General features: G+C 37.6%; 2 protein-coding genes across 2 annotated transcripts; both read left to right on the top strand.

Annotated features, from left to right (window-relative positions):
• Window positions 1-8,071: 8,071 nt before the first annotated feature.
• On the top strand, window positions 8,072-10,645 carry LOC122662787 (probable E3 ubiquitin-protein ligase RNF217). The gene is made up of 2 exons (XM_043858501.1): window positions 8,072-8,739; window positions 10,312-10,645. The coding sequence occupies exons 1-2, from the start codon at window positions 8,102-8,104 to the stop codon at window positions 10,643-10,645; spliced, it is 972 nt and encodes a 323-aa protein (XP_043714436.1). The 5' UTR covers window positions 8,072-8,101.
• Window positions 10,646-20,691: 10,046 nt separating this feature from the next.
• Window positions 20,692-22,071, top strand: LOC122660951 (short-chain dehydrogenase/reductase ARMGADRAFT_1018421). The gene is made up of 5 exons (XM_043856215.1): window positions 20,692-20,881; window positions 20,979-21,238; window positions 21,355-21,448; window positions 21,517-21,628; window positions 21,825-22,071. Exons 1-5 carry the CDS (start codon window positions 20,746-20,748, stop codon window positions 22,036-22,038), a joined length of 816 nt encoding a protein of 271 aa, XP_043712150.1. The 5' UTR covers window positions 20,692-20,745; the 3' UTR covers window positions 22,039-22,071.
• Window positions 22,072-27,784: the final 5,713 nt, after the last annotated feature.

Genomic DNA, 27,784 nt, shown 5'->3' with positions numbered 1-27,784 from the left:
TATTCCCAGAGTTGCTAACAAGTAAGAGGAATGGCATTAACAAGCAAGAGAATCGATGGCACGCGAATATCATACAACAATATGTTACAAAAAAGAGAGATTTGTTCTTATAAATTATAATACAACTTTTTCTGTGCACAAAAACACAATCACGCGCAAAGGTGATACCTCAGTCAAGGCTTCGACTTTAAAGCTTCGGGAGAGATTAGATATGCAAAACCCTAAAAAAGTGGTTAGGGCAAGTTGAGGGATTGTCTGCAAAATTCAAACTTTCGGAGACGAACAAATCTCGGGTCTCCAAAGAGAAAAAAGTAGGCCAGGGAGCTTTTCAATAATTTCGCTCAACTGCCGCCCGCCACGGATCGGTCGAATCGGCCGTGACTGATCCGGCCGATTCCCGTTGATTCTGTTTTCTTTTTGGCCGAATCCGGCTGATTCAGATTAGAGTCGGAACTGACCGACTTTTCAAAATCTTGGCCCGTAGACACCTATTACGAGCACAATTACGCCGATCGGAGCTGCAGGGTTCTAGAAAAATGAATCGGACCAAACCAACTGGCGGCTTTGATGTGGTTCGACCGTGTTCAAACCAATCTGAGCCATAATAGGTTAAAATGGAAATCGGTATGGACTATGGAGTGTTTAAACGATTAGTATTAGAACGAAATGGTAAAGATACGGTCAAACATTTTAAAAAGAAAATAAAAAAAGAAAAAGGAAAAAGATTGTTGCCTCAGCCTCTAGATTTTGTAAATTTTTTTTTTTTTTTTGGGTAGAAAATAGGGCCATTCATTCATGCACTCTCAACACCAAAGGAAAGAAAATAAGAAACATAATGCAGATAGTTGACATGTGATACACAAGGTTTCGAAATTGATAAGGTTCAGAAACCAGAGAGAGACATATGGTCCTGACATACATGTCATAGGCGGGACCAATCGAGGGAGGGAATGGGTAACAACCACATCCCAAGAAAACTCGTTGTAGACACAACATACATAATAGAGCGCATGCACGAACGTGCCATAAAAATTGAATACATCAGCAATAAACAAAAAGAAAACATCATTTCTTATGCCACATGCTAGATATGTCTCTAAGAGACAGGGAAAGTTACAATATGCACGAGGCCCAATGAAGTTTTTGATGGTAACATCTGAATAATTATCACCTCCAATTCGAGGGCATCTCCAATTCCTCTAATGGGGGGAGAGTGGACTCCACCTTAGGTAGTGTTTTTGGGCAGGGGATAGGGTGATCATTTTCGCTCCCATGTGAGGAATTGAAAGGGGTAGCAAATTGGAGGGGACAACGATTCACACACCTGGTCGGATTTCTGACCTTCCAAGGACGTTGCACTAAATAAGAGTGCCAAAATCAAAACGAAATCATTTAATGAATGATTCATTTTGATTGTAAATTTGAGACTCTTCAATTAAACTGTTTAAACCGATTATAAATCATCTGAAAAAAACATTTAAATCAAAACAAATATTACTATTATGAGGGTTTCAGTTCAACGTGTGAAACTTTTTATTAAATGGTTCGTTTTGATTTCACCTAAAAAACTTGCAGTGAACCGACGAGCCATTTACACTAAGACCAAACCATTTAACATTCTTAGAGAGCATGGTATTTTCACATGTTTCAGTTCTGTGTCTAGGCAGACCCATGCATGGTTCTAAGTATCGGTAATGTATCATCTGTATCTAGGCGATATGTATCGATTTTGCTAGTCGTCAATGTCGATACCGTGCCGATTATTGATAGCATGATACGGACAAAGGATAAAATGATAAAAAAAAAAAAAATTCATTTTTCAAGGAAATTGAGGGATATTTTTGTTCGATCCAGGCCGATACTGTATCGGTATCATATTGATTTTGCAGATCGCCAATACCCATTCCGATACCGTGCATTAAAACCATGGACCCATGCGGACCACGCAACCGTAGCGCTCTTTTTCATAAACGAAAAAAATCTCGTTCCCATTTGAACCACCGACAATACGTCGGTTCCCAAAATTCTATCCGGAATTCCTTTTTGGTAGCGGCTGTTTATTACCGCAACTGAGCTCCAAATTGTCAATGATTTGGGGGAAAAAGAGGTTAGTGCGAACATCGAGCTGCAACAACAAAGAATCCATCGCCCCTCTCTCTCGATTTCTCTTTACAGTCGATCATCTCTGTTGTTCTACCACTGAGCGGTTGATTCGGTCATCTGCTAATTTGTTGTAATTCTCTGTCATTCTCCTTGATCTCTCCTTTTTTTTTTCTTTTCTTCCTCTAACTCTGTAATTTCTCTTGCTGACGGATCATTGAATTTCATTGCTAGACCATCTCGATAGTCGATGGAAGGATTAAAGGGTTCCTTTGATGTATCAGCTTGAACCAGGTGAGATAACTAGGTCAGTGGATAATTTTTCATTGATTTCTTCTATCTACTTCGCTCATAGGTGTTGCAGCTAATCCATATGATAGCTTATTTTTCTTAGTTTGTGTCAGAAGAGATTTTTCATTGCAATGATGCGTATATCCTTTATCTGGATCCGGATTCTCTACTTCCACCTGCCCGGTATTACCGTGCCCCCACACACAAGCAAGCGGAAAATACCATCTCATCCCCACTCGAACAAGATGCTCGGCAAGGGTAAGGCGGTATTTTTTCGCCTTTCTTGTGTGTCCCGCACACAGGCGGAAATAGAGGATCTAAATTGATCCTTTATCTGATGGACCGCTTGTGGACCACTTGTGTGCAGTAGTGTAGTCCCATACCTCATTTGTCAGTTATTTCATTCTATCGATCCAGACTCCACACACAAGCTATTGTTGGGAAAAATAAATCATTTCTTGCAAGTTATTCTCTTTGGTATAATGTAAATTTACATTTGTCGGACACATAAATATAAATAGATGTGTTTGGTATGATTTATATGTAATATCATCTATTTGTTAATGGATAAACACAATGATAATAGGTAGGGATGTAAATGGAGAACTGAAAATCCGAATCCGTTTAGGGACATCCGTATTCGTTTAGAGACATTCAAAAAAAAATCAGAATACTTAATAATAAAAAATGCAGTAAATAATGATGTTGAGGATTTTTTAAGATTCAACAGGTTCTAGAATATGAGGAAAAGAGAATCATGATTTGAGAGATATGGATTGAGGGTGAATTGTATCCGCTAGGGAGAAGAAGGTCCGGGTTACACAAAGCAGAGATGTAAACGGAAGGTCGAAAATCCGAATTCGATCCGCATCCGAATCCTTCTGAATTTGTTTAGAGGTATCCGTATTTGGCCAGGAAAAATATTTGGATCCGATCACATCCAATTCGTATCCGAGCCGAATCCGATCCATTTACATCCCTAATAATAGGTTATGGGTTGTGAACAATAATCATTTGGTTACTATTAGACATAATAGATTATATAATGAAAAATAAATTTGGTATGCTTACATGAAGAATATATTATGTATTATATTATTCATAATATATATAATAAATAATAAAGCCTTCCTTTTCATATGATATATGTTAGAGAGGGGGTGGGGCTGTGGGGCTTAGAGAGAGAGAGAGAGAGAGAGAGAGAGAGGGGCTTTGTTTTAATTTTTTTGATAATTTTACTTTTTTACCCAATTTAAGTAGCAATTTTACACATGTTGTTCATTAATAGTACCCGCATAAACAACATTAATAGTTTATGGTGATAAATCATAAACAACTCTGGAGTTGTTTATGAATTTATGCTTATATTGATTTTATTTAATGAGAAATAAGAATCATAAATTATACCAAACACATCTATTTATGTTTATGTGTCAGATAAACATAAATTGAAACTATACCAAAGAGAAATGTATGTAAAATAGTAATACACAAAAACAAATCAAATCATCCACAAAGAATAACACCAATTTTAATGTGGAAAACCCTTTTTTTTTTTTGTTAAGGATGTGGAAAACCCTTTTAAAGTGATAGGAAAAAATCACGAGGCTCTAACCCAAGTAAAACTTTCGACATAGCAATAATGTGATTACAAGTCTTCTTTTGATACTGCTAGGGGCTAACAAACATCAAGAATAATAACCCTTCTTAGATAACAGAATAACTCCTCATGTAAGAATACAAGACTTTCACTTTAATACATGACATGGCAAAATAGAGGAAAACCCGTAGTACTTTCCTTTCTTCCCTTGACAGAGAGAATGAACGTTATTATTATGATGCAACCCACATAAGAGGAACATGAGAGAGAACGCATTGCCCTTTTCTTTTTTCTCCACTTATGCTCGTTGCAATACAAAATGGGAGAAAAGTAAATCATGTACAGAAATTACGTACGCAAAGAAAGAAGGGGTTTCTTGCCCCATCGTCTCAATCCCATTTTATAGAGAGAAAATATGTGAGAAATAAAGGTGTGAGATAGTGTGACTCAACCGCTCTCACCTCCTCATTATGGGTGATACCACGTCACCCTTTTTGACAAAAATTATCCATGTGGTCCTCTTACTCCTCTCCTGTGAGGAGAAGACCTAACAAACTCCTCCTCCAACTCATAAGGAGGGATCTTCCAAAATTACCTTATCAAGATCTGTATATCATTGTAATAAAGCCCTCCACCATTGCTTATACCAAACTTTAGGTTGTGGAGTTCTCATAACATCTTTCCAATCCTACAAACGTGATTCTTTTGCCATTGTAAGCGCCTTACTCCATTCTTCACCATGCACACCGCTATTATCTTGAATAAACGATGTCGTTTGTTCGTGGCATGGATTTAATTTTGCACTAGTTACTTCCATTATGCAACAACTCCCTTTGCATGGTCTTACGCTCATTGAGCTTTGCTTCTTGTTCTAGTTTCTTCGACAGTGTATACGTCGATGTCTATGTAGATACGTGATGGAAAACAGTATCATCCAGAAAGTATTGGATAAAGCCTATGCCTTTTCGTGAAAGGTCTTTCATCATCATCTTCAGACACCTGTTTCGTTGTATCACCCTCTACAGGTGCATACAAATCCTAGCAATGTAACAAATCTTTTATCTTTGCTTTCTATATTGTCAAGTTGTTCCCATTTAAGTTAATCATCCGTGTTGTGATGTTTCCTTCCATCATTTACACAAAATTTCAAGAACCTTTCTCTCACACCACTTGTTGGAAAAAACAAAATTGTCCTCACTCGTGTTCAAGTTAATGGAAAAACATCATAATAACCAAGTATGTGTATAATGATAACACATAGAAACAAGGCAAATCAACCACACAAAAAAGCAAGTTGATTTTAATGTGGAAAACCCTTCTAATGTGATAGGAAAAACTCAAGAGGCTCTAGCCAAGTAAAATCTCCATTATAACCAACGCTTTCTGAATCACGAAATGGTAACCTTTCCACCGTGTCCTCTATGGCAAGAGCTACCTCGTGAAGAAACAACCATGCCCCCTACTATTTATGTTATGCAGGTTCCGCAGTAGCAATAAATGCTCGGTAATTCATTAAACAAGGTGGGTCCATAGGATTAGGATCGTCTCCAGGGAGCTCAGTGCCCAGGGTGCTGCCATGGGGCATCCAGCGGTTGAGCTGTGCCGCACACATCTTGGCGCATGCCTAGGGATGTGTGCGGCACAGCCCAACGGTTGGCAGCACCTTGGGCGTGCTGGGCTCCCTGGAGACGAGCTAAACTCGGGTCCACAAGAATTTAATACCCTCATCATAATACCTGCTATAATAAATATAAGAAAAATCATAATAGCTTCCTTTTTTGTTTGACAGATAAAACATTATCATACCATACTTAACGTACTGAAAAACATGAAAAAAAAAGTAGGTTCTCTTATTTCTCTCATTACATTTGCAGTAATACATAATGGAAGAAAAAGAAGTCACACAATGAAAGGGAGAGGGATAGGCACACTACTTGTGTGCAGTAAATTAGCAGGTGGCCCCAATGGGGGGCAGGGAGAGAGGGAGACACACACACATGGGTGCTAACCTATAGAGTGGGTGTAGTGAGTCTTTTCCTATAATGGATGTACATTTTCTTATGGAGAAAAATTCTTTGTGGTAAGTGTACTACCCATGTTCAAACATAAAGGGAGATGAAATGACCATCCTACCCCCATGAAAGACGGAAATCTCGTGATTCTCGTCCCTTATGATGCCACTCTCGTAGAGAACACCAACCTTTTTTTTTCTTCTATCAGATCATAATGAAATTATATACTCAAAGAAAGAAGGAATAACTTCATCCCATCGTCTTACTCCTCTTTTGTAAAAGAAAGAACATGAAAAGGAAAAAAGGCTTAAGACAATGTGATGCAATCAGTCTCACTGGCCATCTCATTATGGGTGAGATATCTTTTTCTTTTTTAGGTAAGAATTATGGGTGAGATATCTTTTTCGCTACGTAACAGATATCACCTATAACAAGAATTCTTTTCTTCTCCACAAGAAATAAAATTACAGAAAGTCATCTACATTAACACTTTCCTTTGGCAAATGTGTACCCTCATACATCATGTAAAGAAAAGGTTTTTCATTTCCATAAAAACTTTTTTTTTCTCCCTTTGTTATTTCTCGTCGGTGAGACAAAAGAAAAAATATTTTCTTTTATAGAATTCATTGACAAGCTTAAGTATAATAAGACTAGTTTGCAATGGTCAATCGTCCCTTCGCAAACTGCAGAGATGCTTTTGCAAGAAATTAATCTAACTATCCGCTCTAAGGACTTTTAACTCGGAATTAGGGTTTAATCTGTTGGATTGAAATAGTTCAGAATCGATCCCCAAAACTTTAAAATCGACCCCTTAGGTCTGAAAATTTAATGATACATCAAAGAAAAGAATTCAAATTCTTTTCCTTGGAAGATTTTCTCAAAAGATGCCACTCTCAAAAGTGTTACATGTTCTTGCGGAACCAGATCCTCTCCAGCATGCATGCAACTGTTGGTAGTTGCATGCTGGAATACATGTCAGGTGCGCTCAGCCGTCAGATGCACGCTAGAGCTAGAAGATCTGGTTCCAAGATTTGTACGATCTAGCTAATGACTTATGGAGAAAGTTTTCTTTTACCGTGCGGTGAAGGTTCACCACCCCATCCTGGGTTTGGGTTTTTGTACAAATCCAAGAATACTCTTGTGCTCATTTTTCAGACCACAGCTAATGGATTCCCATTCATTGGTTGGGATATTTTTTTTATTCGAATTTGTTGATTTGGATCAAAATCAACTGATTCGAATTGGAAACAGCCATGATTGATCCCGAGTCTGAGTAATTCAATAGCATTGAGCCATTGATACTTAATCTAAAGCCTTATTACTGGATTTTCAAATCTGAGAATGATTCTAAGGTTTTTAGAACCGATTCCTAATTAAAATCGACAAGGAACAATTTGATCCCCGATTCCATGTTTTGAATACTTGGATTTAGCCGTAAGGATGTAAATGAATAGCCGAAATTTGTTTCCGTATCCGTGTCCGAATCCGTTCGAAAGCTAAACAGATACGGATAGGCTATAACTATCCGAAAAGCTATATTTATATGTAAACGGATAAAATATCCGATCCATATCTGTGTCTGTATCCGTTTAATTCTATCCCGGATGCGGATGTGGATATAGCACTATCCGAACCTAATCCGATCTGTTTACATCCCTAGATCTAGGTGATAAATAGATAGATAGATAGGTGTGTAATCAAATACATAGAATGTGGGCATTATTGTTCTTGATGAGTTCCATGCATTTTTTTAAAATTTCGAATCAAATACACCTTGATTAAATAATAAAATAGATCTCCTAAATCTCCCCCTGGCCTTTCAAAGAACAAGTAAGCGTTGACTCCTAAAACTTAAAATGCAGAGAATTTTCATGAAAACTTACAGGACTTTTCATTCAAATTACCTCAAAACCATCTAAAGTCTCAAAATCTCAATCAGGGGGTGGGTTTCGTTTGTTTAATTGTATATGGGTAACGTCAAAGTTAATCAGTGATATTAAAAAAAAAAATTAAAAACTAATAACAGTATTTATATATGTAGGCTTTAAGGGATTTCATTCTCAGAAACTCTCCCATCAGCCAAACTGCAAGAACCGCCATGGATGATGATACAAGTTCTGTCGACGAATCTTGTTACTTATCTGTCGACGGATCAATGGAAGAAGAGGTTGTTAATCCAAATAGTCTTACTTGTGAGATTTGTATAGAACCCATGAGAAAGAACAACAAATTCAACAACGCAGAGAGGTGTTCTCATCCATTCTGCTTAGATTGTATTGGTAAATACATAGAAGCCAAGATGGAAGAGAATACAGCAGATGTATCATGCCCAGCCACAAACTGTGACAAGCTCTTGGATCCCCTCTCATGCCGCTCGATCCTCTCAGCCGGATTGTTCGAAAAATGGTGTGATGTGCTGTGTGAGTTTTCTGTTCTAAAGTTGCGTGATCAGAGTTTGTATACATACTGCCCGGTCACCGAGTGTTCGACGTTAGTCCTGAATGAGTGTGAGGCAGACAGTAATACAAGAACAGAATGCCCAAACTGCAAGAAACTCTTCTGTTTCCAGTGCAAGATCCCATGGCATGTGGGTTTCGGGTGTAATGAGACAGAGCAGTTGAGAGATGAAAATGATATTCTATTTGGTGAGCTTGTTGAAAGGAACAAGTGGATGAAATGTCCAGGCTGCAATTTCCGTGTGGAGAAAATTGAGGGTTGCCCAAACATAACCTGCAGGTTTGTTTGCTTCATATCATTTTCCTTTTTCTTTACCTCTTTACCAATTTGGATCCTCTACTACGCTGCCCGTCATACCACAAGCAGCGTGCAATGACCGCCCTGCGCACTATCCAGAGCGCCTTGTGTGAGTGGGGTATGACGGTCAGTGCGCACCTACTTGTGTGAGGAAGCTCGGTGGCAGGACAGGCAGCGTGCAGTATAGGATCAGAATCCCCTCTTTACTTTAAGGAGAGTCTAATGTTCAACAATAATGGCTGCCTAACAAGTATCTAAAAGGTTTGAAGAATTGAAATATCTCTTCCTGGTGGAAATTGATTAATGTTTGGACTTTTGAGCATAAATGCCCAATGTTTCTTTTTTCTAACAAAAAAATTCAAGTTGGGATATAAACTATTAGGTGTGAATTCAGATGTTGATGTCCACTTTGATTATAATTTAATAATAATATAATATAATGTTTAAGTATTTAAATTTCATATATATATATATGTATTGTATATATCCTGTATTTATTTTAAGGAATTTACTTATGATTTTGTTTGGTTGCAAAGGAGATTAAAGGGAAGGGAAGGGAAGTGAAATATTATGTTGGAAAGTAAAATAAAATTGCATATAAAAAATATCATTAATTAAATATGGTATGAAATTTAAGTAGTTTATATAATCATGTTGGATAATGATTGGAAAAATTTCCTTTTTCACTTCCCTTGCAACCAAATAAAACTTTATATGAGGAAAAGAGGTGCGAGGTGTACTTTCCTCTCATGGTCTCTCTCTTCTCCCCCCTTTCTCTCATTATTAAATATGTGGACCCTTGTTTACCACAAAAAAAAAAAATATGTGAATCCTTTTTCTCTCCCTATTAAATATGTGAAACCCCTTCTCTCTCTTCGTTAATATATCATCTTATTATCTACTATTTGCAAGGCCTATAAGATGCTAATATAATAGCGGAAAGTGTGTGGATCATTCTCATTTTTTTTATTTAAACCCCTTAAGGTGTCAAATAATTTGTATTACTTTTTTTTGTTTTTTTGTTTTCCTTGGACAACACACAAATATCTTGTCATTTCACATAGGTACTAAAACAAGTATGCGATACAATGAAAATGACTTGATATGAAATCATTTTCATATAATTTTGAAAATCCTCTTTTAATCCAGATTTAAAGAACTTTTGGTGAAAAAAAAAACCAAGAAACAATTGAAAAAAATAAGGGAAAGAGAACGTCACCGGGTCGCACAACAAACGCAACCCATGCACCTGACACAAGGACAGGCAAAATGATCGTCACATCCCCTAGAACCTCGAAAATGACCGGAGATGTGATGGGGATTCTATTCACCGTAGGGCGGAAATGAATACCAAGAAGATATTTTGGAACATACTAAAACCCTAGAAGGGGTTTGTGAATCATACTCTATGGGTGGAGGGAAACTTAGTCTTAATTTTTTTTTTTTTTTTATCTTAAAGTTTTATTGCCACTTGGCAGATTACCTCATCTAGTTTTGATTGGTTGATTACTTGATATTATGTTTTTTTTTGTTTTCTTGTGTGCACTTGTGCAGATGTGGGGTCCTCTTCTGCTATGCGTGTGGAAAAATCAAGAGTGGTTGTGTTTGTAACAGAAGAAACGTGCCTCCTAGGAGGGTTGGAACTTATGTTGATAATGGCAGAGCCGGAGGCGGAGATGGTTGTATGGCTTCTTGCATCTGCAATTTCATATTTAATTTATTGATTAATGCACTTTTCATAGGATTAATAGTTGGATTGGATAAGATTAAAGGAAGCAAAGCAGCTGCCATCATTTCCACAATATTTCTGTATATTTACTATCTATTTGTATTCCCCTGCACTGTGTATAGTATGGGCAAAAGTTGTTGTTGTCCCAGGAGAAGATAATATATATATATATATATGTATGCCATTCTTGTGGTTCTAAATAAAGTTATTGGGAACAATAAAATTTTCCCTTCTTTTTTTTAATTTGGGTCGCTTCTCATTCATATTAGAAATTAAAAAAAAAAATTTGATGGCCACACTGCCAGCACTAGCATCATATCATATCATGCTCCCTTGATACTCTTTCTCCTTTTCGATACTGAGTAGGGGTGTTAATCGGTCGGATTAGGTCAGGTCAGTTTTGGTATGGTAAGGATAAATTTGATGCCAAACCAACAAGGGAAGTTTCGATTTCGATTTCATTTGATTTCAGGTTCATATTTGTTTCTCTTATCAATTTGTTATTGGGTTAGTTTCAGTTTCGGTCCAGTTTGAGTTTGGTTTGACATACATATATGATATATGTATGCAAAACTATGGAGAAAAAAAAAAACACAATTTTTAATGAGTTTCAAGATGTTATTGGGTTCTTATCAAGTTATATTAGTTTGGTGTTTGTTTTCGATCCGATTTTTCACCCGATTTTGGTTTCAGATTTAATTCTCGGTTTCAAGTATGTGATACCCCAGTCCCAAGCCTATTCAATAAGGATCGGTTGGATTTGGCTTATATCGGTTTGGTTTAAGCCGTTTCACAGGTTCAAACTAGGTTTTGATTCTCCCTCGCAAAACCCGTATTTTTTTTTATTCCAATAACAGAAGCCTTGTGCAAGTATTCATTTATGCCTACTATTCTTGAGTATATGATAATATCTCAAAAACACATTTTATGGCATTGTTAATCCCATCTTTTTTTATAGGGTGAATGTTTTCTGTGCTGCGAGCAATCTGTGCATGGGATAGGGTAATCATTGCATCCACCCCCATGTGCCTGAGCACAACCTGTGCTGCGGCACAGAAAACGATGCCCCTTTTTTATAAATGGACAAAACTTGTACAATTGGAGTACTGCACCGTCCTTATCTATGAGAGAGATCTAGAGAAGAAAAAAATCTCTCTCAACTTGCAGCCGTGTTTGACTACTCTATCCATCAACGACTTGTTAGCAATGGAAGCCTTTAGGCTTTAGCTGTGACGTTTTCACGCGTCTGCGTGTCTGAATTCTGGAACGGCCAAATATGGAATGATAACGATGAATGTGGGCTCCCCTTGTTACTTCACTTTGTGGAAAATTATGATCGCCACCCACTGGGTTTATTTTGATGTTTGGTTACTTAGTGGGCTTTTTTTTTTTTTTTTTTTTTTAAAAAAAAAAAGGTTAACATCGTTAGATTTTGAGTTGATTTTGATATTTGGGTATTTAGTGGGGTTATATTAAGATAAGAGTGTAATTTAGGGTTATGATAATAATTTCTCTTATTTTATTTACCCACCATGCAATGGAATTGCTTGAGCAATTTTGTTTTCTCTTAAAAAAAAATTCATTTGATTCAGTTTTTTTTTTTTTTTATTGTTTTAGATTAAAAATCATTGATTTGAATCAATTTGAATAAAATATAAATCGTATAAATTGAGTCAAACCAAATTAAAATCATATTAAATCCTACAATCATGTGTGTCTATGTTGGGTTCTGTAAAATTACCTATTATGGATTTTTTTATTTAGTTTTGTATAAAGGATTGAAAGGTATTTCATGAGAGTCTAATTTCTTTTCCAATTAAATTTATTTTGACTGATTATTTTCACTTAAAATTATTGATGAGATCGTGTACGAACTGATTTGGTTCGGTTTCAAAGTTATGGAAATTATTTGGTTTCTCTTGAGACGGGATTCACATGGGATCTTTATTTCCTCCAATTCCTTGTCCGGCCTAGTTCCTCAGTTCTTCTAACAAGGGGGGATTGGAATGACGACCCTATCCTTATCCGAATACTTTGTCTGGGTGAAATCCATCACCCCCTATTAGAGGAATAGGGAGTTGGAACGAGCAAGGAAGTGGAGGAAATAATTTTCCTATTCACATGAGGGGTAAAAAACCCTCTCTCTATCTCTTCTCTTCCTTTTGTTTTTTTGGTGGGGGGAGGGGTATTGTTTTGTGTAACGAAGGTTAAATACACCAAGATTGACACCAAGACAACTTTGTTGGAAGATCAAAGCTATCAACTCCAAACCCGACACATTAGAGGGTATTTGGGTAATGAAAAAGTTATCTTCATTAACAGCTTTTGTTTTATCTAGGAATGAGTTTTGTCTCCTGTGCCGCATATGATTGTTTATTACACGTAAATTTAAGAGGCTGTTTTTTCTTCACACAAATTTTACTAATTATTTTATAAGTTCGATCATAGTGACTTAACATGTTTGGTAGGTATTTGACAGATACGCCACAAGCTTCGAAGTTGATAAAATGCGTTAAATCAAGCCTTTTCATCTATTCCACACTAGGCTGGTTCAATCTAGCACCCATATACTAGAGTGGATCTTATTAGGCATCTAACAGACCACCACGCTTCCGCAACCGTTGTCCTTGGCGGTTCTCACTCTAGGCAGCTTTCACTCTGACGATAAATAACCCTTTTCAAGGGGTTCCATTATGCTCCAGGGTTTTTTGTTGGGCAACAGGTTGCCATTTCTTGATGATTTTTCCTTTACTCCAGGTAATCCTTTTCACGACTCGAGCCTATGACATGGTGTCCAGTTCTGATACCAAATGTTAGGTACTTGATCGATACGTCAAAAGCTCCAAAGCTGATGGAACGCGTTAAATCAAGCCCTTTAACATATCCCATACTAGGCTGGTCCAATCTAGTACCCATACACTAGAGTGTGTCCCATTAGGTACATAACAGATCATCACGCTGATATGAGCTTGGGAGAACTCAACCCTATAAATCAGCTTACAAGATGAGGGAACCCAAGAACTTATCAATCCATATTAAAATTTTCATACAACCGATGTGGGATAAATGTGATCGTAACATAACACGTCACCTAAATTACGCTCCTTAGGTTCTCTCATTCATTTTTCAAGGTTTTTTTTTTTCCCAGCCTCCTCTCTCTCTGGTTCTCTTTTGGTTTTAATAGGGTGTACAAGGGAACCCTATGTTGACGGGACAATCCTGAATCAAATTTTCTAACCATGAATCGTTCCTCTTTTGCATTAGGGTAAATGCAACAAGAACACAAAGGGATTTAGGATTACCTCTTAGTACCACAAACACGTACAATATCTAGAAAGGAATATCACACTTGAACATGCATCCCTTTGCAAATCAACGGGTCCTCTTGATGAACGATTAAGCAAGAGCTTAGACATCGGAAGCAATCCTCACACTTAAAGGTTCAAAACCCTAATTCTCACAAGGAAGACAAAGCATGGTTGTGTGTTTAATTGTGTGTGTGTGTGAGAGAGAGAGAGAGAGAGCTAGTGGCATCATCTATCCCCTATCCATAGCTGCATATTTATAGATTTGGAACCCTAATAGTATGCTAAAGGGATCATAAGCCATGTGGCAGGATTCTATTGGGTGATCCAATTAGGGTTTTTTTATTTTAGCCAGATTCAACACGAGTAAATAAAAGTAATCCAGTTACAATATTATTAACTAATAAGTTTACCCCTAAATAAAAATAACTAAAGCCCCCTCCCCTTCCTCCACTTAACAATATTACATAGCAGGATATTGGGTTTAGAATATGAACTTTGTGAAAAACCCTAGCCCATTGAATGACTATGCCAGAGAATCTCGACCATTGATTGAACATAAAATTTTTGAAAAATATTTTCAAATATAAGTATTAAATAAATAATAATATATTAAATGCATTTACTAAATTCTTTACAAAACTGCCATTGAGTTCAAAATTTCATCTTATCATATTTGGATAAGCCTCTCAAAATATTCATCCTAGTCAAGAAGTGGATTTTATGCCGAGCATCTCTTTCATTCACAAATGAACACTACATATCCACCTCACTTATATATAACCAGTAGTGTAAGCATCAATCTTTAGTACACCAAAACATACAATGCTTTGCTACAATGGTAATAAGGACCTCTCTATTCTACGAACAAACAACTATCACAGAGAATCTTGTTACTTAAAACAAATAATGATAATCCATGCAAGATTCTCAGATAATCTAATTCGATACATATACAATATAAATACACACGTTTATATTTTGGAATCACATTCCAAAAGATATACAATATCACAATCATATAAACAGATGCCCATGGATGGGACCAAGTGCAAGTTGGAGTAGGAAAGGCGGAAAGGGAGAAAACAAAAAAAAAAAAAGACCAAAAAGAGGAATTAAAACTTAAGAAAAGAAAAAACTTTTCCATGCAAATAAAATTGAAAGAAACAAACAACAGTGACAATGACAAAAGATTCCAAATCAATCCTATCCATTAATGCACCTCTCATTCTTTTCTTTTATTTTTGTTGGTCAAAGGATAAGCTCGATCTTAATGAGATCTATATACGTGGACAAGCCCATTTCCCACCTAGAATAGCTAAAGGTATTGCCAGAGTTCTTCAGCTTAATAAAAGCTATAGCAATGACTCCTCAACTTTTTCAATGATGATGGAGAAGCTTTGCCCTTTTATGTATATATCCATTAATATCCTCAAGAAGAGAAAACTTTTTGCTCCTGCAAATATTTTTTATAAACTCCAATACCCTAGAAGAGAATACTTTAATTTTGTTCCAATCATTCTGAACCAGGCATTAAGAGAACTTGACAGTGATGGGTAATCATCTGCACTCTCATCTTTCATCTTCACTAGACCACTAAAGTCTACAGAGATATATATTTATTCTTCTGAGTCACTACCACCACCACCACCACCACCTCCACCACCACTTATCATAATATATCATTAGAATTGAATTGCAGCCAGTGATAAGGAAACCACACATGTGAAGTCATTAAAGACTCCAACCCATCATCTTCCTTCCATCCAAAACTTAGCCACTGAACTCCAATGGAAGGGTTATACAACTTGACAAATAGTCTTTAAGACACCCCTCCTGTCTTTGTCTATTTATCTCATTCAGTGATTGAGTTTCTGAAAATGCCTCAGGATTTGGCTCCACTTGATGAGAGAATGTAATGAAAATGACCACACCCTCCCACCTTTCCTCCCAACCTAATTCCCTATATTTTAAGAGCCAGGTCAGAGGTATCAAGCACATTAAAGTTCCACAGTAGATCCACTTTTGGCCTGGCCAGCACAACACACACACACACACACACACATTGTGTGTGGAGGTCAGTTTTACTGAGGTTGTATGGCTTTTAAGCGATAGATATTCTTAAATTCAGCTTGGTCTATCTATCTTGCTCACTTTTAAGATCAAAGATTCAGGATATATGTTTCCATTTCTTTTATAGATATGAGAAAAAGCATTGATGAAGGGTTTTTGGATCTTTATCCCCTGTAATTCTCTGTCCGGTCTAGTTCCCCTAGTGCCCCTAACAAGGGGGGAGGGGGGGAGGCAATGACCATTCCATCCCTGTCCGGGTGGGGTCCAACCCCCTCTTATTACAGACACTAGGGAATTGGACCAGACAGTGAATTGCAGGAGATAATTTTCCGGGTTTGCAGCCAAAGAAATGGGATAATTCACTTCCCAGTTCACAAAAACCCTTCTAAGTTTTAATATTTTACAAAATACCCTTCGAGATTCCACTTCTTTGGCTTTGAGCTCGGGTAACATGAAAGTTCCTGCAACTTGTCTATGACAATATAACAGAGCCTTCTTCTTTTCTTGGGGAATTGAGACTATTTTCAGGATCAAGAACCCAACCCTCAACTGATGGCAACACCCTCCGCCTGATTGAATGGTCCTCAACTGTGCTGGTTCTATTCGAGAGGATCTAAGTGGGTATGGTTGCATTATTAGAGACCCTAGAGGTAAACTTTCCCTTGCTCTAGCTGGAGCTACCACCTCCTCTAGCATTTTTGTGGATTATGGTTGCATTATTACAGACCCTAGAGGTAAACTTTCCCTTGCTCTAGCTGGAGCTACCACCTCCTCTAGGTAAACTTTCCCTTGCTCTAGCTGGAGCTACCACCTCCTCTAGCATTTTTGTGGATTATGGTTGCATTATTACAGACCCTAGAGGTAAACTTTCCCTTGCTCTAGCTGGAGCTACCACCTCCTCTAGCATTTTTGTGGACTGAAATCCTTGCCATTAACAAAGATCTTCGCTATGCTGCGCATATAGGTATCTCAAAGGTAATTGTCAGATCATTCCCTCTTAGCCATCAAAGCTATATCGGGTGAGCACCATGTCCACTGGGCCACTTCGCACCTTCACAAGATCAACGAGCTTTCTCATCACTTCAGTGACATCATTTTTTAGTTTTGTTTTAGATAATCAAATCACTGTACTGATTGGCTTGCCGGCGTTATGAACAACATCAATGAGCACTCTTTTTGTATAAATAACCTCCCCCTCCTCTGCATCTCCTTATTTGTAAAGATGCTAGAGGGCATAATGTTAACTTCATTATGATGTAATTTTTTTCTATATATATGATCATTTTCTTTTCAAAAAAAAAAAAAAAAAAAAACTTGGGTAGGAAGAAAATTTCATCCTATCAATTTAAAAAATGGGCACACATTCTTTGTCCGGGAGTGCATTTAGGCGTAGGTTGTGCCTAGACACATGGGGCGGGACAAGGGCAGACTTTAGAGCATTCAAGGGGGCGGGTTGATCATTTCGCCTACTTCCATGTGTCTGGGTGCACCCTACACCCCCGGTGCAGAGAACTTTATCCCTTTAAAAATTAATGGAAACGAGATGTGCACTCTACCTCCTGGTGGTCCTAAAAATAGATTCGATTATATTGCTGCCATTTCTAATCAACTCTGACTCTTGTATTCCAGAGATCTTCTCTTGCTCCAGCCATGACTCTGTCAATGACCATGGAAGAAGTTATCTGACTTTTTCAAGCCTCTCACTCTCGCACAATAGAGATGGGTCTCTTGTGCGTGTTAACCCCAAAGCCAGAACTCTCTCCCTAATTTTACTCTTAACTGGTTTTTTTTAAAATACTAAAACCTAGGAAGGTATTTACGAAAGTCAAAGAGAAAATGAATTATTCCATTTTCTCTCCAAAGGGGAAATGAATTATGCCAATGTTCTTTCTACCTAAAATTTTTTACCTCTCCAAAGGCCTCCATCGGTTGGATGCGCATTGAAAGGGCTGGCACTCTGGAGAAGATCCTTCTTTTTTTTTTGATAACAAAATGTTTATTCAGAAAGAAGTGAAGGGCTCATCAGGTCCTTGTTACAACATGGAGAGGAAATGGGCCATAGTAACTTACACTTCAGAGACACTGCCCTCCGAGCCAAGATATCAGCTATGGTGTTGATAGTCCTTGAAATAGAGGCAAAGTTACATTGAAGGAAAAAAAGAAGATAGGTACTGTAGGTCTCTGTGGAGGATCTCTTTCCAGAGAAAGTCAGTTACCTATTCAAATTAGGTAACTGACTACCTCTGCAACAAGCTGTGGCCAACATGACTGAATTGATTTTGTGTGAAATTGGGTTGGTTGTCTAGGAATTGGCCTCTCAAGTTTCACAATAACGGACATTTTTTAGGTAGGCATTATATCGAACACGTAAACTACAATGGAACCTTGAAGAAGACATGACCCAAAAGGTAACAGAACTAGCGATAGAACAATAAAAAAATCACAAAAGAAACTAGTCCAATCATGTATTCATGTCCACATCAATCTACTGTTTCAAAAGTTCTTGGTACTATCACAAGCCAATACAGGCAGAGCTTGAAGTCTGACTATTAATTATTGTTGATAATGAAGTCACTTTACATTAACTATCCCAGAAGTTTACATTAGATAGAGATTACACGACAAAATCCAGATTTGGTAAACTTAATTTGCAACACTTTCTTCTCTAATACTAAACTTTACTAGCAGATTAAGGAACCCAAATTGGACTAGAAGAGCACCATAAGTTGAAGTTGACATTTTACCAAACATGGTTATGATTTAGACAAAACATTAATGTCTGATTGTGAAAGTCCTACTAGCATGCATTGTGATTGCTGGATTGTAAAAAGATAGCTGGATTCAACTATTTCATGATGGTAACATATTTTCAATTGAGCTAACAGGCCACAAAAACCCTAGACTGTCGTACGAAGAAAAATTCTTTTTCCCCCTCCTTTGATAGGTTGTCCTTGGATCTTCTCCATATATATTTGTCATTAGAAAATATTTGACCAACAGGAGTTGAGGTGTGGGATCTGCTGGACCCTCAGCTCCTCTTTGTTTTGTAGTTACACCTTAACATTGGCATAGGGGTGTCAATTTGGGATTGGAACCGAGAACCAGCTCGTAATCGATCTGTCTCATTATTAAATGGAATAGTTCACAGGAATTTATTTTGTGACCAATAATTAAATAGGACGGATGGATTCTGAGACGGGTTTCTCAATGGATCTAGAATTGAAAGACCAATAAATATCTAAATAGACTTGAACCGGAACCTAAATCCAAACCCAAACTACTAGGTCCATTTAATAAGATGCATATTTATTTATTTAGGGTTAGTTCAAACTTAATAGGACTCTCCAAAGGACAACTCTATAGTTGTACTTAGAACCAAGGTTTAAAGTATTGGTATCGGATATCATGTCGGAAAAGTGATTTTAAGAGACGTATCGTATTAGAAAGACACAAAAAGTGTTTAGAATACATGCAAGATACAGTTTTAAAACATAAAATACCATAATAAGTAATATGTAAGATATATCATGTATAAAGAAGATAAAGAAGGGACACATGCATTCAATTGGGTGACCTTATGCACTTTTGGTGTTCAGGCCTCCAAAAGACATGCCAAGAGGTGGATCCAGCCAATTGGGAGAGTTGGTTTAGAATATTTACCACCCAAAAAATAAGAATGAACACCAAGTAGTATCTAGTGTGTCAAGACTAGAATTTCCTTCATTCCACACAAACACTGTACAATGTGTCAATCAACATCATTTAATGTATTTTTTTCTTCTTCTATAGATTAAGTTTTCCTTCACCCCTCTTCACCAATGGCTATATAACTGGCTTGCACCGATAGGTTCATTCGATATCGACCGATTGATTTTGACTCCATCGAATGTTACCATGTCCATGCTTGGCCTCAGATGGCCTGATTACATAACCGGTTGGAAACAATGCGAGATTTTAAATTAAGAGAACTCGATTAAGCCGGACCGAACTGACTGGTTGATACCTGTAATTAACTCCTACCTTAGTGTATGTATGTTCATGGTCCCAAAAAATCCCTTTTTTTCAATCCAAATCCAATCATTTACCAAACAAAGAAAATCCAAATCCAGGCAAAGGTTAAAATGGGGTGGATGAAGAGATTCTCTCCTTACACCATAGAGAGGAACGGATATACTCCCTGTTTTTTTATAAACAAAACTACATTTTCCTCCCCTTGAGGGTTTTTTTTGTTTAGCATGTTTGCCTATGTAGGCTTTTAGTAGATATGATGGTTCTTATCACCGGATCTTTACTTAACAGCTACACTTTTTGACAGGTGGATTTAGGATCAATCTTTACCTGACACCTGGCAAATCTTTCCTTCTTTTGCGTTTGTATGGTCTTCCTGTTTATAGATTTACACACTTACACTAAAAACAGAAAATTACACTTTAGACCGGCTGACCAGACATGTGGATGTAGGACAGCCCGAGCCGCTGATTTGATGAATGATGAGAAATCATTACTTGTGTGTGTGTGTGTGTGTGTGTGAGAGAGAGAGAGAGAGAGAGAGAGAGAAAAGTACTGACAACATGACGTAAGTGGGAGAGGGACTGAAGCCTCTAAGTCTTAATCCTCACAAATCACAATGCAACAGCTCCTAATCGTAGAAGAAGCAGAAACAGCCGACGGGAAGGAAGTCGCCGGAAGCATTCGACCTGTCACTATATATCTCTTTATTAGAAGTCTAAATAGAAGATTAACTAGTCCTCCATCTATTCTAATTCTGTAGGAGAAGAGAGAAGAATTGAACTAGTTGAGTACTGGGAAGACTTAAGACATTCATCTATCTATCTTCCTCTTCTCCTACACCTTTCTCCAAGCACCTTCTCTGCAACTACGATGCGCAACATGGGGAGTGCCGCATCTTCCAGAGGCATAGCTGCAATCGTTGGCGTGGGACCAAAGCTTGGCCGTTCCATTGCCCGCAAGTTCGCCCATGAAGGCTACACTGTCGCCATTCTCTCCCGTGACCTTGGTCTGGCCTTTCATTGCTACTACAGAATACATTCTTCTTCTTCTTCTTTTTTGTTTATTTATCTTATGGTACCTTTAATTTATGATAATATGTGTAGGGAGACTATCGAAATTTGCAGATGAGATCGCAAGAGAAGAGAAAGCCCAAGTATTTGCGATTCGCATTGACTGTTCGGACTCTCGAAGCGTGACAGAGGCATTCGAAGGGGTTCTCTCACTTGGGTTCGTGGAAGTTCTGGTCTATAACGCATACCAACCGGCGTCATGGCAGCCTACAAGTATTGTCAACATTCCAATCGATTCCTTCCAGAAATCCCTTGCTGTCTCCACTGTCGGTGCTTTCCACTGCGCCCAACAGGTTTCAAAACAACACTGATCAGTCCTCAAAAAAATTATTCTTCTGGTCAGTTTGCCTAACATGGAAACTTTTTTCTGTTTCTACCCATCTTTCCCTTTTGGGTTTGTTGGGAAAAGGTTCTTCCGGGCATGGTGGAGAGAGGAAAAGGAACAATCCTCTTCACCGGTTGCTCTGCTTCTCTCAATGGCATTGCTGGTTTCTCTGATCTAAGTAAGTAACTATTCCTTTTCTTTCTTTCATTCTGAGTTGAAAAAAGATTTAAGAGACTATTATTGTAGGCTGTGGGAAGTTCGCACTGAGGGGATTATCGCAATGCCTGGCGAGAGAATTCCAACCTATGGGTATCCACGTCGCTCATGTTATCATCGACGGCGTCGTCGGTGCTCCTAAGTTAGTCTTTAACATCTCTTTCGTTTTTTTTTCTTCCTTTCTTTATCTTCTTCCATTCAAGAATTTGCTATAATATTATTATCCAAGTCTTTTCACAAGAATATCCCTCTCAGTTAGTACTCCTGTGTGTGGGGTATGGAATCTTTAGTTTATAAATATTCTAAAAAGGAATTTACTAATGGGTTAATGGAAGCAGATCAGTAGCGTCAGCGTCAACATCGCAGAGTTCGTCGGTGGTGCTTGGAGAGCATCAGCAGCAGCAGCAGCAGCAGCAACAGCAAACCGGAAGAGGAGACGGATCGATGGATCCAGATGCATTGGCTCAGACATACTGGTATTTGCATGTCCAGAATCGAGCCGGTTGGACACTAGAGATTGATCTTCGATCTCCTTACCAGAGATTTTTCTGAAATTACAGTTTTTCTTCTTTCTTCTTCTATATTCTGCTATATATAACAAGCTTTATAATTTGGGTCTATCAGGTATTCTACAAAAACTCCCAGTGAAGAAATTCCTCTTGTGTCTCAGAACTCAGAAGGGTTTGTGCTTAAATCAATTGTATTGTATTGTGGATGATGATCGATCAGTTTTATTATGGATTGTTTATTATAAATTAGTACCAAAAAAGGAGTGAAAAAAGTGTTATGTTTTGTAGTTATCTTTTAAAACATTGAATTTGCATTATTGAGGTAGTAGTACAGTTGCCAGGAATAGGATTCCAGAATCACAACATTTGTTATCTTTCTCTGTCTCTACTCGCTACTCCAACTCAGTAGGAAGGCGGAAAGAACAAAGTTGACGGCAAACTGTGTGTGTGAGAGAGAGAGAGAGGGGGAGAGAGAGACTTGAAGGAAAAGTGCATGGTTATCAAGGCGACTTCGTGTCGTCATTGAGGACACAAGAAACCTTCGTACTTTACACTGCCTTTGCAGAATATCTAGCCGCGGGGCACTGGGTCATGGGTATCTCATTATTCTCATGGTGAGAAGGTGACAGGGGACCCAGGGTCTCATCAGTCAACAACTTGGGTGTCGATGATTTTTCTTCTCTTTTTCTTCTTTGTTTGCTTAAATATGCTTTACAATGTTTGGTTGGATCATGGTTGGGGAGGGTTGTCAACCGGTTGGGCTCAGTCTGGTCTAGTCAGGCCTCATCAATTGTGTAGACTGCACCGTATCCGATCATTCAATCGAACAGACTCGATCAGGGCTTGATCAGTGTCGGGTACTAAATCGGGCCTTAACCGGGTGGTGATCCTGTTTAATTCTTAATTGGACCTTCGTCAGGCCTTTACAGAATTAATATATCGATATCAATATGGACAGTGATCAAAATTGTCAACGATACTGTGAACTATGGTTTTAGGTATCGTTTTGGTATTGATTGATACGTATTGGTTTTGATTGATACCAAACCAATACCAATCATTGACATGGGTACAGAATCTCAAAAATACCCTTACCCTTAATCGAATAGGTATGGTATCATGGTATCAATAACTTTGAGGGCAAAATAATCTGATACACCAATACAAGCCGATATGATTCACGATATCGGTACCATCGATACCAAACCAAAAGCGATACCTAAAATCATGCCGTGAGCTAAAACCTTGCGCAGTAACAACCGGTGAGTTGGGGTGGGTGTCCTTCACATTGAGGTACAATGTTGAGCCCATCTTTTATGTAAGGGGTTTTGTTTTTTATTGACCCCTTTGAAGGTTTAAAATGTTAAATTTTTTTATAATTTTACTCTTTTTTTAAAAAATTTTAATATATTTTTTTATCAAATGGATAAATATTGTCATTTTACATGTCATTCATACAAAATGCATGACAACTACACATTTTTATAGTGACATAATGGTAAGTCATTTTCAAATTATTTTTGAATACTCTCTTATATTCTTAACTTATAAATTAAAGAACTTTAAGGACCATGGTTTGAGGTATCCTTATCATGATCCGAGCGATATTTAATAGTTTTGCTTGTCGTCGATCCCGATATCGTGTTCGTGACATGACACGGACAAGGGGTAAAATAGTCAAAAATCTTTTTTTTTAAAGGAAAATCAGGGGCAAAATTTTTTGGTACTGCCAATCCATGTCGATACCGTATTGATATTGTATCGGTTTTGCAAGTGATTAATACCTGATTTGATACTGTGCACTAAAACCATGTTTATGAGCCATTCTCCTAAGATGGATTGGGTGGATACTGATCTAAAAGTTATATTCCTAGGCACTCGACAATCACTTGGCGCTGTTTGGTAGACAATCTATCTACCAAGGACCAACTTCGAAAGCGGAATGTGTTGGTGTCCCCCTATTGTTGCTTCTATTGCATGGGGTTGGAAAATAGATTTCATTTGCTAAGCAGAAATGGAGAAGTATCTTGAAGTTTTGTTCTCCTTCTAGAAGGGTGGGGACTAATGTTGAAATATAAATGATGGATAGAAAGTATCTAGAAATATAATATATGAACAGTAAATACAAGATTTATCATCGAAATATTCTACTCACATACATGTCCAATACACCAATACACGTCGACTTATGATACTCGAACAGTAAACAACAGAGTTGAGTCGCATCAAAAGATGTTCTCCTTAAGGTTTTTGGATGCCCTAATTTTGCAATCCGGGTTGGCCATGCACCAATACCTCCAAGATAAAAACAACTCTCAAATCACATAGGTTGCAGTTCCAAATGTGATTACATAAGAAGCACAAAGGCTCTCGGTAACTTATAGACACCGATAGATTACTTTAAAGAAGAAAACACAATATAAATTTTTATTTTTTTTAAAATATTAGAGAAATGGGCAAGATCTCCTCTCTTTATATAGGAGAGGAAGATATACTACTAAGGGATATCTCCAAAAGATATGCCCCAAACCATGTCTTCTCCCACAAGACTTGTTTTGTTAAATATTCAAACAAGTCTTCTAATAGGCATACCCATTGACTATTTAGGTGTCCATTAGGACAGAACTCAAACCTCTGACACACCATTTATAAAACAAAATAATATTTTGAATCTTTAATTTTAAAACCCATTTAAAATACAACAAATAACATAATCTTGGAGGCTAAGTGGCTTGATAAGTCTTTTAAGGGAGACTCGAGTGGTGGTATTGTTATGATTGTATTATGTGCTACTATTGGCCATATATAGAAGGAAAAAACTTCCATATATTTGGGAACAAGATCATGACCAGCCTAATAATTATTAGTGATTCCGAGCATATGTTAAAGACTGATGTAGGACAATTATTGCTCAGGACAAAAGAACACGTAAGAGCTTGTTTCTAGTTGAAAGATGGAGGGTCAATCCAATTTGGGAGAATAGATAAGTTGTTGGTTTTTGTAAAATATTTTAGTGATTTGTTTTTGCTTCTCTTGGCTTCTTGAGGTCTGTCCTTGAGCTCTAGTTTGGTTGGACTTTGTTTGTAAGTAGTTCTTTTTGTTTTCTCTCAATAAATTGATATTACCTATTGAAAAAAAAAAAAGGCAATTAAAATGTGTCAAGTTCTAGATACATCTATAGAGGGGTCATTTACAGACTCTATTTATGTAATTAATCTTCAAAACCAAGATTGAGATTGATTAATACTCTACTAATTGATTATTGTTTAATCAATTTTAGTTAACTACTCCCAATTGATCCGTAATGGATTGGCTAGCTAACTTTTGTCTATTTTTTAGTTAATCCATCTTCATTGGTCTTTAATTGATTGGTTAATCGATTTTAATTGGTCAGATTTCAGCCAAGTTTATAAATTCGGTTCCTAATTGATCAGTCTATTGAGTTGACAAGGTTTGATCAGAATCAAAAAAATATCCTATATCTTAAAATTGAAATTGGACCATTTAAATAACCGGGAAAGGATTTCCTACATTGTCCGAGTGCTGTTTCAGGCAAATGGAGGAACCCCTTTGGAATCTGACAATAGGGGGAATGGCATTTATGACATAATAGGGGGAGCAGCATTTATGACAGGTCACCTCCTCACATGAACAGTTATGTGAGAGAGTGTGCAATTTCATTTTTGAGCTGTCATTGTGCATAACTTTTTCCCTAAATAATCTGTTCAATTCGGATTTTACCTGAAAATAACACCCCTATGATGCCTTATTGCTCCTTACTATTAAAAGCTTACAAATGAGGAGGGGGGGGGGGGGAGGGAGGAGAACTGTTGCAGTCCACCAAATGATCTAGGAGGAGAAGAATTGAAAGTTACTAACAAATTGCAAATTTCTACCCTTAAGAGAGAAGATCAATATTTCTTGTTTAGTCAGTTTGTAAGAATCTGTTAACTATGTTAAGAAGAAAATAATTGATAATATTCAAGTTCATTGCCCCGTTCTTAAACCCCCTAGGGATAACCTTAATCTTATTTTAACAAATTTTATGGGATGCATTTTGTTTTTTTTTTTTATAATGAAAGTGTAATCACACAAACCACACACCAATCCCAAAAGGTTAACCGACTTTCTATGGGATGCATCTTGTTCTTATCAAAATGGTGAAATGAGAAGTTATAACTTTTTATTTTTGATTGTCTATTGTCTTATTTTGAAAATTGTTTAATGCAGGAGTAAAAAAGAGTTTTCAAAATAATTTGAAAATGATTCATCAATATTTTGGAGTACGCATGTGAAATAATAAGATTTAGGCTCATTGGAAAAAATATTTTGTTATACTAAAAGGGGGGAAAAGGTTATACTTTTTTTTCCCTTCCACAAACCATGGTTACAACAAGATTTTTCCCAATGTTGGATTGGACTTCTCCAAATTTGTTGTTGTCACCGTGGCCCAAAGTACGTAGTCAGATTGCTCAACCAGACTAGTTCCTTTGGCATGTCCCTTGTGAGCTTATTATGTCTCAGATTCTGCAATTCTAGCTCCGGAAGACTTCCACGACTCTCTTGAATGAGACATGAAAAAGAGTTTCTCCGAGTCCGGCTTAGGTCCTCGTATGATGATAGTCCTTGGGACCTGAGCACCACCCATATGGAATCTACTGCCCCCTCTGAATTCCATGTGGGTGGTGCTCAGGTCCCAAGGAGTGTCCTAGTACGAGGTCCTGAGCCACACTCAGTTTCTCCCAAGAGACAAAACCTTCAAACCCAATCTTTCGAGACTCGCTTCACATGTAGTGGATTCTAGGTGGGTGGTGCTTAGGTCCCAAGGAGTGTCCTCGAATGAGGACCTAACCCACACTCAGTTTCTCCCAAGAGACAAAACCTTCAAACCCTAGCTTTCGAGACTCTTTTCACATGTGCCTGGTGAAGAGGCCCTTGCAGATGCAGATGCAAATGCAAATGCAGAAGGGTAAGATACTGGAGTTGCAGAGGAGATCACCATCACAGCCGGTCTCGGGTAAAATGTGACAAAGCATTCAATGGCTGAAATTTGATGTGGCACTTAAATCCAATAGTTATCTTCAAACACATCTTCCCGAGTTATTCTCATTGTATGTACCACGATAATTTTTATCTTTCAATTTGATGATGATTTTGATTTTGAATTTTGGATTGAAAAAAAAAAAGGGGTCGTACCTAGTGCAAAAGGCTCCCGCGTTTAGCAGGACAAAATTTTGGATTTACTTCATGAAATATTCAACAAATAGATCTTGATCATGATTGAAATTGTTTTGGTTTTATCAATTTGAAATATTTCAAGAATAGGAAATCCATTTGGTAGTCTATTTCTGAAAACAGATTCTCTATATTTTTTTGGGAGAAGATGTTGGTGTTGGTGGTGGTGGTGGTGGTGGTGGTGGTGGGGGAGGGGCTGGTGGTCGTGGTCATGAAATAAAGTGATTTTGGTATCTGGATACTCTACTTTCGAGCTGCCCCTACTTCCGTGCACCCCACACATAGCAAGGCAGAAAAGATTGCCTTACCCTTGCTTGGGCAAGGTGCTCGAGTAGGGGTAAGGCAGTCTTTTTGCAGCCTTGCTGTGTCTGGGGCGTACGGCGCAGTACAGGGCAGCTCGACATGATTTTATATTAAGCCATGCTCTTTAAAATGGAGTGTAGAATAGGGGCCAGATTTTATATGATTTCTATTTCAATTTTAGATTGATTTCATGAAATAGTCAACACATAGATATTTGGTCATGAAATTGAAATTGTTTAGGTTGCATCAAT

Source organism: Telopea speciosissima, chromosome 5, assembly GCF_018873765.1.
Source record: "Telopea speciosissima isolate NSW1024214 ecotype Mountain lineage chromosome 5, Tspe_v1, whole genome shotgun sequence".
NCBI lineage: Eukaryota > Viridiplantae > Streptophyta > Magnoliopsida > Proteales > Proteaceae > Telopea > Telopea speciosissima.
This window is presented reverse-complemented; position numbering and strand designations above follow the sequence as displayed.

Bases quoted from the DNA above. Each gene is read 5' to 3' on its own strand.
- LOC122662787 (XM_043858501.1), top strand. From the start codon at position 8,102: ATGGATGATGATACAAGTTCTGTCGACGAATCTTGTTACTTATCTGTC. The intron at 8,740-10,311 runs GTTTGTTTGCTT...GCACTTGTGCAG, and splicing joins TGCCCAAACATAACCTGCAG to ATGTGGGGTCCTCTTCTGCT.
- LOC122660951 (XM_043856215.1), top strand. From the start codon at position 20,746: ATGCGCAACATGGGGAGTGCCGCATCTTCCAGAGGCATAGCTGCAATC. The intron at 21,239-21,354 runs GTTTCAAAACAA...TGTTGGGAAAAG, and splicing joins CTTTCCACTGCGCCCAACAG to GTTCTTCCGGGCATGGTGGA. The intron at 21,629-21,824 runs GTTAGTCTTTAA...TAATGGAAGCAG, and splicing joins GGCGTCGTCGGTGCTCCTAA to ATCAGTAGCGTCAGCGTCAA.